We start from the raw sequence: 17,346 nt of genomic DNA, 5'->3' as shown, positions 1-17,346 counted from the left end.
ACCTGTGTCCGAGGACTGTGGGCCAAGGTGGCCAGGCTCTCCCCTCCAGTCTAAGTCCGCTCCCTCCTTAGTCAGCTGTCCTCGCCTCCCTATTAATAGCCAGTGCTTTGGCTGGCTCTTCTGGCAGCCTGATTACAGTTTAATAAGACATCTCGAATAAGAAAGCAGCAGACTTCCTGGAGTGGGGCTGCCGAGGGCCGGGAGGGTTCAGGTTCCCTCCCAGAAGGTAGAGGCGAGGTGTCGCCTTCTACAGAAGGACAGAGGCCCAGGTGACCGAGTCACTGGTCCCAGAGACGAGACACTGCTCTGGGGTTTCTGTCTTGCTGAACTGCCTCTGGTTTAGGGCAGGAGACAATAATCCAGGCTACCTTGCATTTTATTGAAGTCTTTATTCCCACAGATATTCCTGGGCAGGACTGGAAAAGTGTGGCTCTTATTCAATGATGCAGTAGCTCTATGCATGTAGCTCTACTGCAGTGATGCAGTGCTCTATGAAGAGTAGGTGGAAAGCTAACTTTGGACCAAGTTAGCACTGTGGTTTGGTTTAGTTGCTCAGTCGTGTCTGACTGTTGCAACCCCATGGACAGAAGCCCACCAGACTTCTCCGTTCATGGGATTTCCCAGGCAAAAATACCGGAATGGAGTGCCATTTCCTTCTCCAGGGGACCTTTCTTACCCAGGGATCAAACCTGGGTCTCCCAAATCCAAAGGTGGATTCTTTACCGACTGAGCCAGTAGAGAAGCTAAGTTAGCATTCGTCCCTACCAAGTCCTCTTTTCTCTGACACTACAGAAGCAAGGTAGCAAACTTGGAGAGGTTCGGGTTGTCTGTATGGGACAGGGTGCTGAGAACAGACTGAATCCCAGCAAAAAAATATTTTCAGGCCCCCCTCCTCCCCCTCCTCTGTCTCTCTGCAGTAAATGCAGACATGCTTAACAATCTTTAGTGTTAGATTCATGCTGATAAGTAATGAATTTGGGTTACCGTGTAATTTATTCCAGCATTCCTGTTCTTCCTGGGCCCTGGAGGGGAAGAACATGCAAATTTAAGAGCAAGGCAACCTGAGTTCACATTCTGACTCAGTCCCTCAGCTGAGGGGCTCAGCATCTTTACTCTATTTTTCTGAGCCTACATCTTCTCATTTATATAAAAAAATAATAATCTATCCTGAAATGGTTTTATACAAATGAAATGAGACAACTTTGGAAAATTGGCCTAGTACGGTGCCTGGAATATAGTAGGTAGGCAATAAACAGTCTTAATTTTCTTTTCTTCTGCTTTTATATTTTTAATAGTTTCATTTCCATTATATTTTTTATTTTTATTTATTTTTATTTTTTTTGACCACATCGAGTCTCAGTTGCTGCAGCAGGATCTTCAGCTGGGGCATGTGTGACCTAGTTCCCCAACGAGGGATTGAACCTGGGCTCCCTGCATTGGGAGTGTGGAATCTTATCCAGTGGTCTAACTTTTCTTTCCAGAAAATAAAAAGGAAGGGAACTATGAGAGCAAATCAGGGTCATCCAAGTCCCTCAAACCAGTGGGGAAAACGACCAGCCTCAAGACCATCTCTGCTATGAAATCTCATAAGAACAAGTAAAACTTTTTTTCCCTTCTCTAGATTCATACCATTCAGAAGTCCCAAAGAGAGGCCCAGTCTGGACTGTGATGCATCTTGCTGAGCCCATAGTGAGGAGTCTCCCAGCTCCATTCATCATCCCTCAGAACATTTATCGGAGGTCTCACAGCTGATAAAGGAAGGATGACATCAGGAAGAATGGGTTGACTGTACCCTTAGCTACATTTCAAGGCCCCCTTAGAAGAACCAGGTCAACCTGACCTCATGGGTGAACCCTGCTATCGGCAAGGCCAAAGGAGAAACAAAACATCACGCTTGCCCTGGTTTTCAACCTGCTGAGAAATAATCTGATCCTCAAACACCTGCTTATGAGATGGCAAATAATGGTCTCCTTAACCCAGGACCAGCTGACTTCCCTCGGCAACTACTTCAAGTTCTGGGAGGGTGACAGACTTTGTTCCTGCTACAGCTTGCTTCCTTCCTGCTTGCCAACAGCCAGCGTATATCTGATGGGAGCCAGCCAGAGCTCCTGGCAGCACAAAGTGAGGCAAGCCCCAGCATGACCTGCCCCCCAGTCGGGCGCTGAGTGGGGGCTGGTGTGGGGTTGAGAGATGGGAACTAAGTTGACTTTCATTTTCATCAAAGAGCCCAGGATTCCCTGCACCTCAGTAGGCAGAGGGCAGGACTTCCCAGACACCTCTTGGGGAGTGGTCTTTATTTCTCCTCTGGACCTATGCTTGGTATGAACCCTAATATGATTTTATCTATACACTGATGTGGAGGGGATGAGCACACTGTAATCTATTTACATGCCACCGATACCATCCCGTTTGAGAATCAACCACCCATACATCATTCACACCTTTGGTCATGCAACAGATACTTATGGACATTACCTTCCCACCAGCCCTGTTCTGGTTTCTGAACACACATGGTAAATAAAACAATGATGGTCTCTGCTCTAGCGGGTGAACCACACACAGGATGTGAAAATTAACAAGTACATCATTCTAATCGTAAGACATGCTGGTAAGAGACGTGCTCAGCTGCAGTGATAGAGAAGGATGTGCTATGTTCAGTCGTGTCCAACTCTTTGAGGCCCCATGGACTGTGCCCCGCTAGGCCCCTCTGTCCGTGGGGATTCTCTAGGCAAGGATACTGGAGTGGGTTGTCATGCCTTCCTCCAGGGGATCTTCCCAACCCAGGAATCGAACCCATATCTCTGGTGTCTCCTGCGTTGTAGGCAGTTTCTTTACCCACTTGGCCACCTGGGAAGCCCGTTAGTGCACTGAGACCCCCTAAACCTTGTTCCCGTTAGCTCACGGTATCAGAATGTGCAGAAGCAAACCTACAGATCTCTCTCCTGACTACCTTCATAAGGCACGTAACCGGTCTGTTACCAACTGCACACAGCCCTCCTGAATGCATGGTTTCTCCAGCCCTGCAGAGCCCCCTAAACTGCTGCCGTAAGGACATATGCAGTAAGCAAGGGCACCAGGATAAAGACAAACGCTAATTGAATAGCATTTGAGCAACATGTCACATACTCCCATCAAGTATAGGATATCAGGTGAAGGACAGAACCAGGAGAAATCACGTCCTAGAGCAGGACTGGTGGACACTGCAAGGGGGCTATGCAGTGGAGAACGGTGTGTGGAGATAACAGAGAGCGATAGAGGGGGAATTTCCTGGCAGCCCGGTGGTTAGGACCCCGAGCTTTCACTACCAAGAGCCCAGGTTCAGTCTCTGGTCAGGGAACTAAGATCCTTGCAGGATCCATTAAAAACAAAAACCAAAAACCCAAGAAATGAAAGAGAGAGAAGAGAGAGAGAGAGCTGGTGGGGTGAGGGGTGACTGATTTATGACCTTAGATGAGAAGGTCAGGGGCGGCCACTCTGGGGAAGTTAAGAACTTGATGGGATTTCATTGGAAATTGACTATGAAGGTCACACCCACCCACCACCCACCCCCCGCCTCAGTGTTCAGCCAAGTTCCCTTCTCTCTGAGTGAAACACTCTAAGCGGAACAAAAGGGGACCTCAGCCAGGGATTCAGTGAAGACCGTCCTGGGAGAAGGAAGGGGGCTCCCAGACCCCCCTTCCCAATCTCCTGCCATGGGCAGCTCTACACCTCTTCCCTCTCCTGAATCCCATCCCCAGCATCCGTCTGTCCTCTGTCCAGGGCCTTTCTGACGCCACTGGTCTCCTTACAAACCTCTTGTTCCTGTCACCCAGCAGGGTCTCATCACGGGGAGGACCCATCACAGGCTCTCTGTCATTGACAACTGTTTTCGCCAAGGTCCCCACAGGCCTGCCCTCGAAGCTCCAGAAGCCAAATAGCTTTGACCTGCAATAGATAAAAACTCATCATTCCCGCTAGGCCAGCAGGCTCATTACAGTCTTCTTGCTCTAACTCTTTATCTCAGGGTTTTTTTCCTAAATTAGCATCAGCTAGGTTGACATCAGTGCCATCTACCACCTGCATTAAGGAGTTGGCCCTCGAGAATGCTGGGGAACCAGCCCAGACATCAGAGCCAGACAGACATGTGTCTGAACCCCAGCTCCCCACTTTAACCAGCTCTGTGACCTTGGGCAATTATGCTCTCTGGGCTTCGGGTTCTTTATATGCAAGATGAGGAGGAGGGAAATGCTTACTCTGCAGAGTGGGTGTAAGAATGAGCCAAGAAGGAGGCAAGGTGGATGGAATGTAGCAGGTACACTGCAAATGGGAGCCTTTGTTATGACTTCAGCTATAAAATAACCTCAGTAAAGTCTGGCAGTGCCTCTTTGAGGAAGGTGACTGATTGCTCTCTTAAGAGTGGCGGCCAGGTCTCCGTTTCACCAATCATTCGGCCACAGCAGGTCTTTAATCTGAGTATTACTAAAAACCAGGTGAAAGGAGGACACTTCAGGACACAGTAAAAGGCACGGATCCCAGAATCTTGGATTGGAAGGAATTCTGAGAAAATTCTAATCCAAGTTCTTGCTACCAGGCAGGACTGAATTTCAATTTCAGACAGATGGAAGTCTTTTCCAGTACATAGTTGAGCAGGCATTACCCCGCCGCCCTAGCTGCACTGTTCTTGTGATCACAGAGACTTTATTATGCACTCAGCCCTTCAATCTTTAATTCAAAAAATATTTTTGGAGCAGATACTATGGGCCGCGTCTTATTCAAGGCACATGGATATGGAGGCAAGAAGACAAAGTCCTGCCCCACATGGAGACCAGTTATATGTAGAGATTTTAAAAAGTGGGATGGAAGGACTTCCCTGGTGGCTCAGTGGTTTAGACTCTGCTCCACTGCAGGAGACACAGACAGGTTCAAACCCTGGTCAGGGAGCTAAGATCCCACATGTGTGTCAAAAAATAAAATTAAATTAAAAAGGAGGGAGAGAGAGATAGAGAAAAAAAGTGATATCAAGAAAATAAAATAAGGTAATGGGTTAGAATGATGGGGGTGGAGTGGGGTTGGAAGTGGGTAATGGGGTGGGGCCAATGCAGTTGGGGGGCCTCCTCTCTGAAGAGAAGACATCTGAGCAGAGACCCAGTGGGTGAGGAGGAGGCATGTATGGGAGGATGGCTAAGGGCTTCATGTGTTCAAGGCACAGAAAGATTGTCTGTGGTTAGTGAGACTGCAGGTGCATGAGCCAGTAAGGATTTGAAGGTTGAATTTTATTCTAACTTCAGGACTTTAAGCAGAGGACCTGCAACATCTGATTTACACTTTGAAAAGATCCTTGTGGCTCTTCTCGGAAAATGTGCTATAAGGTGCTTGAGTGAAAGTAAGGGGACCAGTTAAAGAGCTCTTTGCTGAAGTCCAGATAAGGGAAGATGGTAAAAGCTAGCCTGGTTTGAAATATCTTTTGAGGGCAGAGCTAACAGGACTTACCTGTGGATTAGATATGGGGACTGGGTGCAGGGGGAGGGGGGAAGCGGGGACAGTAGTAAGACAGGAATCAACGATGACCCTTTGATTTTGAACCTGATAAACTGGGAGAATAGTAGCTGTTTAATGAGATGGGATTATTTGGGGGAAATTACTAATTCCATGTCTTTCTCCTCCTCCAGACTATATACTCCATGAAGACAGGGCCCCAAACTCTTGTTCACAGCTGTGTGTTCTGTGACTGGCACAGCGTCTGGTTTGCGGAATAACTGTCACTTCACAGCAAAAAGATAGGGAAAAATGGAAACAGTGTCATATTTCATATTCTTGGGCTCCAAAATCAATGCAGGTTTTGTGACTGCAGCCACAACATTAAAAGACGCTCATTCCTTGGAAGAAAAACTATAATAAACCTAGACAGTGTTTTAAAAAGCAGAGACATTACTTTGCTGACAAACATCTGTCTAGCCAAAGCTATGGTTTTTCCAGTAGTCATGTATAGATGTGACAGTTGGACCATAAAGAAGGCTGAGCACTGAAGAATGGATACTTTCAAACTGTGATGCTGGAGAAGACTCTTGAGAGTCCCTTGGACTGCAAGATCAAACCAGTCAATCCTAAAGGAAATCAACCCTGAATATTCATTGGAGGAACAGATGCTCCAATACTTTGGCCACCTGATGTGAAGAGCCAACTCAATGGAAAAGACCCTGATGCTGGGAAAGATTGAGGGCAGGAGGAGAAGAGAGTGACAGAGGATGAGATGGTTGGATGGCATCACCGACTCAATGGACATGAGTTTGAGCAAACTCAGGGAGATAGTGAAGGACAGGGAAGCCTGGTGTGCTGCAATTCATGGAGTTGCAAAGAGTTGGACATGACTTAGTGACTGAACAACAACAAAAAACAACCACATACCAATATTGAGTATGTAGTCAATGCCTAGCACTGTGCTCCATGCTCTATAGTCATTCTAATTTAATCCTTACAAGAGAAATGTGAGGAGATACTTGTTTGAATCCTCATTTTACAAACAAGGAGTTGGGTTCAGAGAGGTTACATGACAGCCTCAAGGTCTCATAGGTACTAAATGGTAAAGCTTTATAGTGGTAGGTCTGGCTCCAAACTCTAGACTCTTCACCAGTGTACCACACAGTCAAAGAGTCTGCGTGGGTACATGGATGGGTAGGTTGGTGGATGAATGGATCCAAGGATGTATGAATGGACGGATGGGTAGAAAGCAACACCATATGCTGAAAATCATTTGTACCAAAGTGTCCCTCTGAAAGTAAAAGAGATTCAAACTGGAAGGATCTACTCCTACAAGCAAGAAATTGAGGAACCAAGCATGAATTCCCACTAAAGTTATTCCCAGGAATTCAGAGGTAGAATTCATTTGGGGGGGAAGGGGAACAGAAAGTTCTAGAATGCTTTTTTAAGCTTAAAAAAAAAATCTAGAAATTTGAAGAAGTAATCTTTTTCAGGGAGTATTTCCTAGTACTTTTTTCAATGATCTGGGATTACTTTAAGAGCATTAGAATCACATGAAATACTTTTGATACTTGAAAAATATCTTCTAAGAACAAAGGCAGAAAATCTTGCTTGCATCAGGCAGCTCAGATCCTGGAGCTACTCAGGAGTGTCACTCATTACTTACATGGCTCAACAAGTATATCAAATTTTAGTTGTGGCCCATTAGGATCAGCTTCACGGTGTTTTGTCAGTAAGTGCTCTTTAGCTTTGCTTAGTCGCTCAGTCGTGTCCTACTCTTTGTGACTCCATGGGACTGTGTCCATGGGGATTCTCCAGGCAAGAATACTGGAGTGGGTTGCCATGCCCTCCTCCAGGGGATCTTCCCCACCCAGGGATCGAACCCAAGTCTCCCGCTATTGCAGGCGGATTCTTTACCATCTGACCCACCAGGGAAGCCCAAGTGCTCTATGAAATTACAACCTTTTCAGGGAAAGTAGCCTGCACGTAGTCCACATTGACACAGTGACCCTGGTCAGGAACGTGGAATCTAGCATAGATATCTCCCCTTGTCACACTAAAATTACATAAACAGAAAATTTGTTGAGCACTTACTCCTCTTTTTTTTTTAAATTTATTTTTGGCTGAGCTGGTCTTCATTGCTTTGTGAGGGCTTTCTCTAGATATAGTGAGCGTGGGTTACTCTCTAGGTATGGTGCATGGGCTTCTCGTTGTGATGGCTTCTCTTACTGTGGAGCACGGGCTCTAGGCTTGTAGGCTCTGTAGCTGTGGCCCACGGGCGTAGTTACTCTGAAGCACGTGGAATCTTCACGGACCAGGGACTGAACCCTGTCCCCTGCATTAGCAGATGAAGTCTTAACCATTGTGCCGCCAGGAAAGTCCAGCACTCACTGTTCTTGACGCATGGATCTCATTTGACTTTTGCAACAAGCCTTTGCTGTAAGTACTATTGTGTCCTCATGTTATGGATGAGGAGACCAAGGCGGATGGTTTAAGTACCTTGATTGAGTCACACAGCTATGAAATGTACGGAATCAATGCAATGTGGAGCCACATGCAGTTAACCACTGCAATACCTCATGGTGAAGCAATCCTCAGTCCCAGAGATCCTGCCTTCTTAATCTCCTTGTTTGTCTGTTCCTCCCTATCCCTTTGGGCACTGCCCCAGGTTAAGCATTTCATCTTTTCTCATCTTTGAAATTGTCCCATCCTCCTAGATTTTCTGTTTCCATGTTTTCTTCTGTAACTGACCATGTTGGAATCTGATACCTATCTTTTTTTTTTTTCCCCTTTGACTGAACCACTCACCTTTCCCACCGTAGTGAAAGCTCAGAGTCCTAACCACTAGACTGCCAGAGAATTCCCTTGACACACATCTGATCATGTCACACTTCTGCTCAAAATCCTTTAATGGTTTCTTGTTGCCTGTGAGTTGAAGGCCGTTATAAGGCCTTTCAAAGACCTGGTCCCAACCTCCTTGTGCAGCCTTATCCTCCTCTCCCACTGTTTCCACTGAAGCCCTTATTCCAGGTACACCAAACATGTGCTCTCAAGTATGAATACTATGCTTTTTCCTTTTCTCCTCTGTGCAACACCCACCCCATATACACAAGCACCTGTGCATGTATACAGACACACAGACGCACACACCCTATTTATTGCCTGATTCCTCTTTATTCTTTGAGCCTACTTGCAAAGTTGCTTCAGTCATGTCCATCTCTTTGTGACCCCATGGACTGTAGCCCGCCAGGTTCCTCTGTCCATGGGATTTTCCAGGCAAGAATACTGGAGTGGGTTGCCATTTCCTTCTCCAGGAGAGTTGCTTGACCAGGGATCAACCTTGAGTCTCTTATGTCTCCTGCATTGGCATTGGTAGGCAGGTTCTTTACTACTAGCATCATCTGTGCTGTGTTTAGCCACTTAGTTGTGTCCATCTCTTTGTGACCCCATGGACTGTAGCCCACCAGGCTCCTCTGTCCATGGGGATTCTCCAGGCAAGAATAGTGAGTGGGTTGCCATGCAGGGGCTCTTTCTCCCTTGCCTCCAGGGGATCTTTAAGCCCCTATTCTTTGAGACTCAGCTGCTAAAATGTCTTCTCCAGGAAGCCTTTTCTCACACTCATAGTCAGGTCTAGGTACCTCTTCCTTCTCCTTGGCATTGCACCTTCATAGGTCTGATAAAATACATCAATTTTTACCATAATTTTCCCTTTACAAACTGTTTCTCTTTAGGATTGTAAGATTCATGAGGGCAGGAACCGTAGTTATAACTAGTGTATGCTCAACATCTGTACATGCTCATACATTTTTGTTAAATGAATAAAAGAATGACTTATTGAAGTGAATTGATTTTCAAAGTAGATTTCAAAATCTGGGCAATTTTGATCTTCACGTTTTCCCACTGTCAGACTTATCTACCTGTGGATTTTTGCTGCAATGGAGCTCTAGTTGAGATAGGATGTAGCAGCTTTTGCTTTGTTTTTGTTCTTTTAAAAACAATTTATTTATTTATGCTGTACGGGGTCTTAGTTATGGCACACAGGATACACTAGTTGTGGTGTGTGACCTCTTAGCTGCAGTCTGTGGGATCTAGTTTCCTTACCAGGGATTGAACCTAGGCCTCCTGCACTGGGAACATGGAGTCCTAGCCACTGGACCACTGTGGAAGTCCCCTGAGAATATAGTAGTTGTTAAGAATGAAGACTCACATCATCTATTAATATTAGCTCTACTAATTATAATTAAAACTTAGCTCTACTATCTGCTCTGTAGAAGGACATGGCAGCCCACTCCAGTATTCTTGCCTGGAGAATTCCATGGACAGAGGAGCCTGACAGGTTACAGTCCATGGGGTCGCAAAGAGTCGGACACGACTGAGTGACTAACACACACACACATAAACACACTACTATCTGCTAACACTGGGCCCTTAGGTAAAGTCACTCTCTCACTGAACTCCAGTTTTCTTTACTGTAAAACTGAGTTAATAATAGGATCTATCATAGGGTTCATGTAAGGTCTAGTAAGGAAACAAACATGTGGCAATTCCCTGGCTGTCCAGGGGTTAGGACTCGGCGTCTCACTGCCAGGGCCTCAGGTTTGATCCCTGGTTGGGAAGCTAAAATCCCATAAGCCATGCAGCATGGCAAAAATAAAAAGAACATGTGGAGGGACTTTCCTGGTGGTCCAGTGGCTGGAACTCTGGGTTCCCAATGCAGGGACCCTGAGTTCAATCCCTGGTAAGGAAGCTAGATCCCACATGCTGCAGCTCAGAGTTTGAGTGCTGCAACTAAGACCCAGCACAGCTAAATAAATTAAAAAAAAAAAAAAAAAGAACATGTGGAGCATGCGGTGGTTGGTGCAGAGCTAGGGCTCAATACATATGAGCTATTCTTAGGAGCTATTTTCCTGACAGCTTCTCTTGACCCCATTGTGTCACCATCACATTTTGAACCAAAAGTCTGGAGTCTGGCTCTCAAATATGAACAGTCAATGTCAGCACACTCTTCTTTTGCCAAACTATCGGGTCACCCTGGATACAGGGCCGTGGGGAATATGGATGCAGATGATGGCTGAATACAAGAGTAACCTTTTGCTTATAAATCATGACTTATTGCCTAGAAATGAAAAGTAAGCCTTGTCAACCAGTCAGCGGATTACCTGAATTCTTCAAAATGCCAACCCCTCTGCCTGCTTGCTCTCCCTTGCATTTGGTAAAAGAGAGGTGACTGGTGCAGGCAAGTATGGCTACAAGCAGCAGTTTCTCCTTGGAGGAAAGGAAGCGGGACATAGACTGTCAGGGTAGGATGTGGGTCCTTTGTTCTTTTTGTTGGCTGCACGGATGTGTTTGAAGCAACCCTGGGTAAACAAAGCCCCCGTGTGTGTCCCAAACACAGCTGGAAGAAATGCCTTCCTTCCCAATCTCATGCATAAGGAGGGGGTGGCAGTCTATTTCACACCTGAGGTTTCTGGATCTTGATTCAAGCAGCCTCTTTTAGAGGTCATAATAGTCTCAGTGGAGCCTGGAAATAAATGGCCAAGAGATAAATTGCAAGATTATCCTGCAAATGTGTGTGTCGATGAAGTGAATGAGGAGTGACAAGGAAAAGTACAAGATGGGTCTTCAGAAGAATTCAAAGACTCTTTATGTCAAACTACCCTTCCAAAGAACTGAAAAATAACATAATTTTGGGCCAAGGGTGAGGTATTCCTTTGAATGTGCAATCTTTTATAATAATTTTACATGTGGCTATTTTAGCAATGCTATTGTCTCACCTGTCTCTGTGAGCACTGACATTTCTGGTTTAAAGGAGACTAAGTTGGAAAACAGGAGTTCACAAAAAGTGGTTGGTTGTATAACCAATGCTGAGAGAAAAGTAGATTTTTCCAAATGGATTAGTCAGAAAATTTGGCCAAAGGTATGTGCCCTGTCTGAGTCTCTTGGACAGCAAGGAGATCAAACCAGTCAATCCTAAAGGTAAGCAACCCTGAATATTCACTGAAAGGACTGATGCTGAAGCTCCAATACTTTGGCCACCTGATGCAAAAAGCAGACTTATTGGAAAACACCCTGATGCTCTGAAAAATTGAGGGCAGGAGGAGGAGGCAAGAGAGGATAAGGTGGTTGGATGGCATCACTGACTCAATGGACATGAGTTTGAGCAAGCTCTGGGAGATGGTGAAGGACAGGAAAGCCTGGAGAACAGTTCATGGGGCCGCAAAGAGTCAGACATGACTTTGCCACTAACCAACAACAACATTGTGTCCTGTATAAATGGATGACAGAAAAGAACTATACTGGAAAGGTTATGAGACCACATCCCTAGGTCCCACTTCCCAACATTGCTCCTCACTTCTTCAGTTTTTCCTTCTTACCGTTATGTTTTCTTATGAAATGATACATTTTTGCTTATTATGTAAAGTTACTCTTAAATTTCCTCTTGGCTTTATTTGTCAAATAGGATTTTCTGCACATTTATCCCAAAGAAAAAAATAAGTGAGCGTCTACATCTATCAGAAGGACTAAATTGAAAAATAAACAAACAGACAATTCTGAGTGCTGGCGACAATGTGGAGCAACCAGAACTCTCATGCACTGCTGGTGGGAATGCAAAACGGCACAGACTCTTTGGAAAAAGTTCAATAGTTTCTTCTAAATTTAAAACATTCATTTGCCATATGATCTAGCAATTTCATATCTAAGAAACCCAAGAGAAGTGAAAGCATATACAAAATACATACCAAAACCTGTCCACAAATGTTAACAGCAGTTTCTACAATAATAGTCAGAAACTGGAAACAACACAAACATTTATCAAATGGTGAACATACTGTGGTATATCCATACAATGAAATACTATTAAGCAGTAAAAAGGAATGACTTACTGATCCATTCAACACTGTGGATGAACCTTTAAAGCGTTATGAAAGAAACCAGATTCAGAAAGCTATTTATTATAGCTTATTTATATATATATATATAACCTATATATTATATAGATTTTCTAGAAAAGGAAACAGAAAACAGATCAGTTGTTGTCAAGGGGCTAAGGAAGGGAGAAGTGGATTCATTATAGAAAAGAAGGATGTTAAGGAATGTTTGAGATGATAGAAATGAATAATATCTCATTATTTTGGGGGGGGGCATACTATGTCATGTGGGATCTTAGTTCCCCAACCAGGGATCAAACCTGTGCCCCCTGCAGTGAAGTACAGAGTCTTAGCCACTGCACTGCCAGGGAAGTCCCAAATTATTTCTGATTTGAAAAAATATTTGTCTTTCTTTAGCTTTTGAGTTTCAAAATCCTAGGTCAACAAGGGTAAGAAAAGAGGACTTTACGCAAGAACAAACCATGTGGGAGAAAACACCATGAATAAAAGCAAGATTTCTCCACTTCTATCCTTCACTTGAAAGGGGTTCCCTAGATTCTAAGAGATGAGGGAAAAGAGAGGACGAGCAAAGGATAAATGGGGCCAAGAGATGTCTGTTCCCCCAAGATGTTGCGCAGTTCTTTGTCGAGCTTACTCCCCGTGGAGATAGCCTCCTTCTTGCTATTACATGAGTGATTGCCAGCCACCCCATTCTCCTACCACTTGTGAAACTGTTTGCCTCAGATTGGGACTTGAACCCATGTGGTGGGAACTCAAACCCAGACAAAACCCTGCTTGGGACTTGAACCTACGTGACTGGGACTCAAGCCCAGCCAAAGCCCACGGTACATGGTACAGACCTAATGAAGCTCAGTTTCTTGATGTCTCATTGCAGAAAGAATACAGTGAGAGACAGAGACAGGTAAGAAGTGGATTTATCCAGATTCAGAAAGAAGCAGATTCAGATTCAGGCAGAGTGTGGGCCATCGCAGAGGGCGAGTGTGGCTGTGAAATGTGGCATGGTTAGTCTTTATAGGCTGGGTAATTTCATATTTTATAGGCTGGGTAATTTCATGTGGCCATAAGCAGTGACCAAAGGACTGAAAAGGTCAGTTTTCATTCCAATCCCAAAGAAAGGCAATGCCAAAGAATGTTCAAACTACTGCACAATTGCACTTATCTCACATGCTAGCAAAGTAATGCTCAAAATTCTCCAAGCAAGGCTTCAACAGTATGTGAACTGTGAAATTCCAGATGTCCAAGCTGGATTTAGAAAAGGCAGAGCAACCAGAGATCAAATTGCCAACATCCATTGGATCACTGAAAAAGAAGAGCATTCCAGAAAAATATCTACTTCTGCTTAATTGACTACGCCAAAGCCTTTGACTATGTGGATCACAATGAATTGTGGAAAATTCTTCAAGAGATGGGAATACCAGACCACCTGACCTGCCTCCTGAGAAATCTGTATGTAGGCCAAGAAGCAACAGTTAGAACCAAACAAGGAACAGCAGACTGGTTCCAAATTGGGAAAGGAGTATGTCAAGGTTGTATATTATCAGCCTGCTTATTTAATTTATATGCAGAGTACATCATGAGAAATGCTGGGCTGGATGAAGTATAAGTTGGAATCAAGATTGCAGGAGAAATATCAAAAAGTAACCTCAGATACACAGATGAAACCACCCTTATGGCAGAAAGCAAAGAAGAACTAAAGAGCCTCTTGATGAAAGTGAAACAGGAGAGTGAAAAAGCTCGCTTAAAACTCAGCATTCAAAAAATTAAGATCATGGCATCCGGTCCAATCACTTCATGGCATATAGATGGGGAAACAATGGAAACTTTATTTATTAGAGACTTTATTTTGGGGGGCTCCAAAATCATTGCAGATGGTGACTGCAGCCATGAAATTAAAAGATGCTTCCTCCTTAGAAGAAAAGCTATGACCAGCCTAGACAGCATATTAAAAGGCAGAGACACTATGATGACAAAGGTTTGTCTAGTCAAAGCTACGATTTTTCCAGTAGTCATGCATGGATGTGAGAGTTGGACTATAAAGAAAGCTGAGAGCCGAAGCATTCACGCTTTTGAACTGTGGTGTTGGAGAAGACTCTTGAGAGTCCCTTGGACTGCAAGGAGATCCAACCAGTCCATCCTAAAGGAAGTCAGTCCTGAATATTCATTGGAAGGACTGATGCTGAAGCTGAAACTCCATTATTTTGGCCACCTGATGTGAAGAACTGACTCATTTGAAAAGACCCTGATGCTGGGAAAGATTGAAGGCAGGAGGAGAAGAGGACAACAGAGAATGAGATGGTTGGATGGCATCACTGACTTGATGGCCATGAGTTTGAGCAAGTTCCAGGAGTTGGTGATGGACAGGGAAGCCTGGCATGCTGCAGTCCATGGGACTGCAAAGAGTGAGTGAATGACTGAGCTGCTGAAATTCATATGCTAGTGAGTGGGAGGATTATTTCAACTATTTTGGGGAAAGTGTTAAGTTGTTCAGTCATGTTCGATTCTTTGGACTGTATGTAGCCTGCCTGGCTCCTCTATCCATGGAAATCTCCAGGCCAGAATACTGGAGTGGGTAGCTGTTCCTTCTCCAGGGGCTCTTCCCAAACCAGGAATCGAACCCAGGTCTCCCGCATTGCAGGTGGATTCTTTATTGTCTGAGCCACCAGGGAAACCCATTTTGGGGAAGCGGTGGAGATTTGCAGGAATTGGGCCACTGTGTACTCCTTGGTCTTTCGACAGTGTCTTGGAACTGTTACTGGAGAAGGAAATGGTGACCCATTCCAGGATTCTTGGCCTGGAGAATTTCATGGACAGAGGAGCCTGGCAGGCTGCAGTCCTTGTGGTTGTAAAGAATCAGACATGACTGAGCGACTTTCACTTCACTTGGAACTGTCATGGCGCCTCTGGGTGTGTCATTTAGCTTGCTGATTGGGGATCAAGGTCTAATTAAAATCGACTTGTCTGCCATCTTGGACCCATTTGATTCTAATTGATTTATGTTGTGTCCTTGGGCTATGTGATTCTTTCAAAAGTTGTGCCCTGCCCCCTTCCCTCCTGTTACACTTGTACTTGGTTAGACTGCAAGAAACCATATGACAGGCTTCACTCCCACCAAGGGATATAAAATATGCCCACTTTAGTTACCTTACCTGTCAACCTTCTCTTGGGGACTTCCCTGGTGGTCCAGTGGTCAGAATTTGGCAATTCCACTTCCAAGGGCCTAGGTCCAGTCCCTGGTCAGAGAGCTAAGATCCCACAAGCCATGTGGCATGGCCAAAAATAAACAAAAAATAAACCGACTTCTCTCATTTTCCTTATTGTTTCAAATGGAATGAAGGTAAATGCTAAAGCAATCTTTCCTTTCTCCACATGCATTCAATAAATACCACATTTCCTTTTGGGTTGGGGTTGAAAGGAATAATTCTTTTGTTAACTGACCATCCCTTACATCCACACATTTTTTTTTTTTTTTTGGCCATGCAGCATGCGGTATCTCAGTTCCCAAACCAGGGATTGAACCCAAGCCACATCAGTGAGAGCCTGGAATCCTAACCACTAAACGACCAGGGAACTCCCCACGATTATTTGTTCATCAAATGTTCACTAGTTGGCTATAAGGAGTTCTGGACTTCCTTGGTGGTCCAGTTGTTAAGCCTCCACACTTCCAACGTAGGGGGCGTGGGCTCAATCCCTGGTCAGGAAACGAAGATCCCACATGCTGAGCAAGCCAAAGAAAAAAAAAGAGAGAACCTGGGTCCCTGTCCAGGAGGAAGTCCTATGGAAGGAGTCAGACAACAAACCTGGTAAGGACCATAGAGGAGGCCTGCGTCAAGCGCTACAAGGACCCAGAGGGAGAAAGGCAGTAGGGGGCCACTGGGAAGCGTTTCTAGAACTCTACTTTCTAGTCCAAACCAATCATTGCTGTGGTAACGCTGACCTTTTTTTTCACTGGGCAACCCCTTCTCCCCCTTGTAACACAAGCACTCCCTAAAGAGATTGAGAAAACTCCCCCAAGGGCAGGGGAATTATCCCTAAGCCTGGCTCAAAAAGACTTATTGAAAGAATGGGTAAATTACTGTCCTTGGGTAGAATTGCCCAAATATACAGACATTAATAATTGCCAAATATACAGAAATGGAGAAAAATAAAATATGTTCAGAAAGTGTATGCAAAGGAAAAGGAAAATCATAAACCAGCCTACCAGTAATCCTTGTCATTTGGCCATTGGTGCACATGCATTTTTCCACTTTGAATAACACACATCCATGCTCTGCCTTTACTACTATTCAAGCAACAATAACCAACATTACACCAGCTTCCCTGGTGGCTCAGTCAGTAAAGAATCCACCTGCATTGCAGGAGATCTGAGTTTGATCCCTGGCTCAGGAAGATCCCCTGGAGAAGGAAATGGCAACCCACTGTAGTATTCTTGCCTGGAACATTCCAAGGACAGAGGAGCCTGGTGGGCTACATTCCAAGGCGTAGCAAAAGTCAGACATGACTTAGGGACTAAACCACCCTTCCAACCAACATTTCTTTAGCTTTAGGGGTGCCAGGCACTTCAGATACATTATCTCACGTGGCCTTTACAACAACCTTCTTTTACAGATAAGTCAACTGAGCCTCAAAAGGTAACTAATCCAAGGTCACACAGCTAATCAGAGCCTGGAAGCCTGCTTTTTAATCCCCAACTGCCTGGTAGTCTCATGCCCACAGGCAGAAAAGATCTTTATAGGCTTTCTAATGTTGAGTTCTTATCTCTCCTGGCTATTCTTTGGAACTCTGCATTCAAATGGGAATATCTTCCCTTTTCTCCTTTGCTTTTTGCTTCTCTTCTTTTCACAGCTATTTGTAAGGCCTCCTCAGACAACCATTTTGCCTTTTTGCATTTCTTTTCCATGGGGATGGTCTTGATCACTGTCTCCTGTATAAGAAAACAACAGAATGGGAAAGACTAGAGATCTCTTCAAGAAAATTAGAGATACCAAGGGAACATTTCATG

The 17,346-nt window shown here is 44.7% G+C and overlaps 1 protein-coding gene across 1 annotated transcript in view; it reads right to left on the bottom strand.

The window, feature by feature from the left end:
• Positions 1–3,792: 3,792 nt before the first annotated feature.
• YPEL2 (yippee like 2) overlaps positions 3,793–17,346 on the bottom strand; it is an 85,531-nt gene continuing 71,977 nt past the window's right edge. The window contains exon 5 of the mRNA XM_043902837.1: positions 3,793–3,924. Coding sequence (XP_043758772.1) covers positions 3,853–3,924 — 72 coding nt within the window. The 3' untranslated portion in view covers positions 3,793–3,852. The remainder of the gene's footprint in view (positions 3,925–17,346) is intronic.

Source organism: Cervus elaphus, chromosome 5 (assembly GCF_910594005.1).
Source record: "Cervus elaphus chromosome 5, mCerEla1.1, whole genome shotgun sequence".
Classification (NCBI taxonomy): Eukaryota; Metazoa; Chordata; class Mammalia; order Artiodactyla; family Cervidae; genus Cervus; species Cervus elaphus.
The sequence above is the reverse complement of the archived record's forward strand: the minus strand, read 5'-3'. Positions and strand labels throughout refer to the sequence as shown.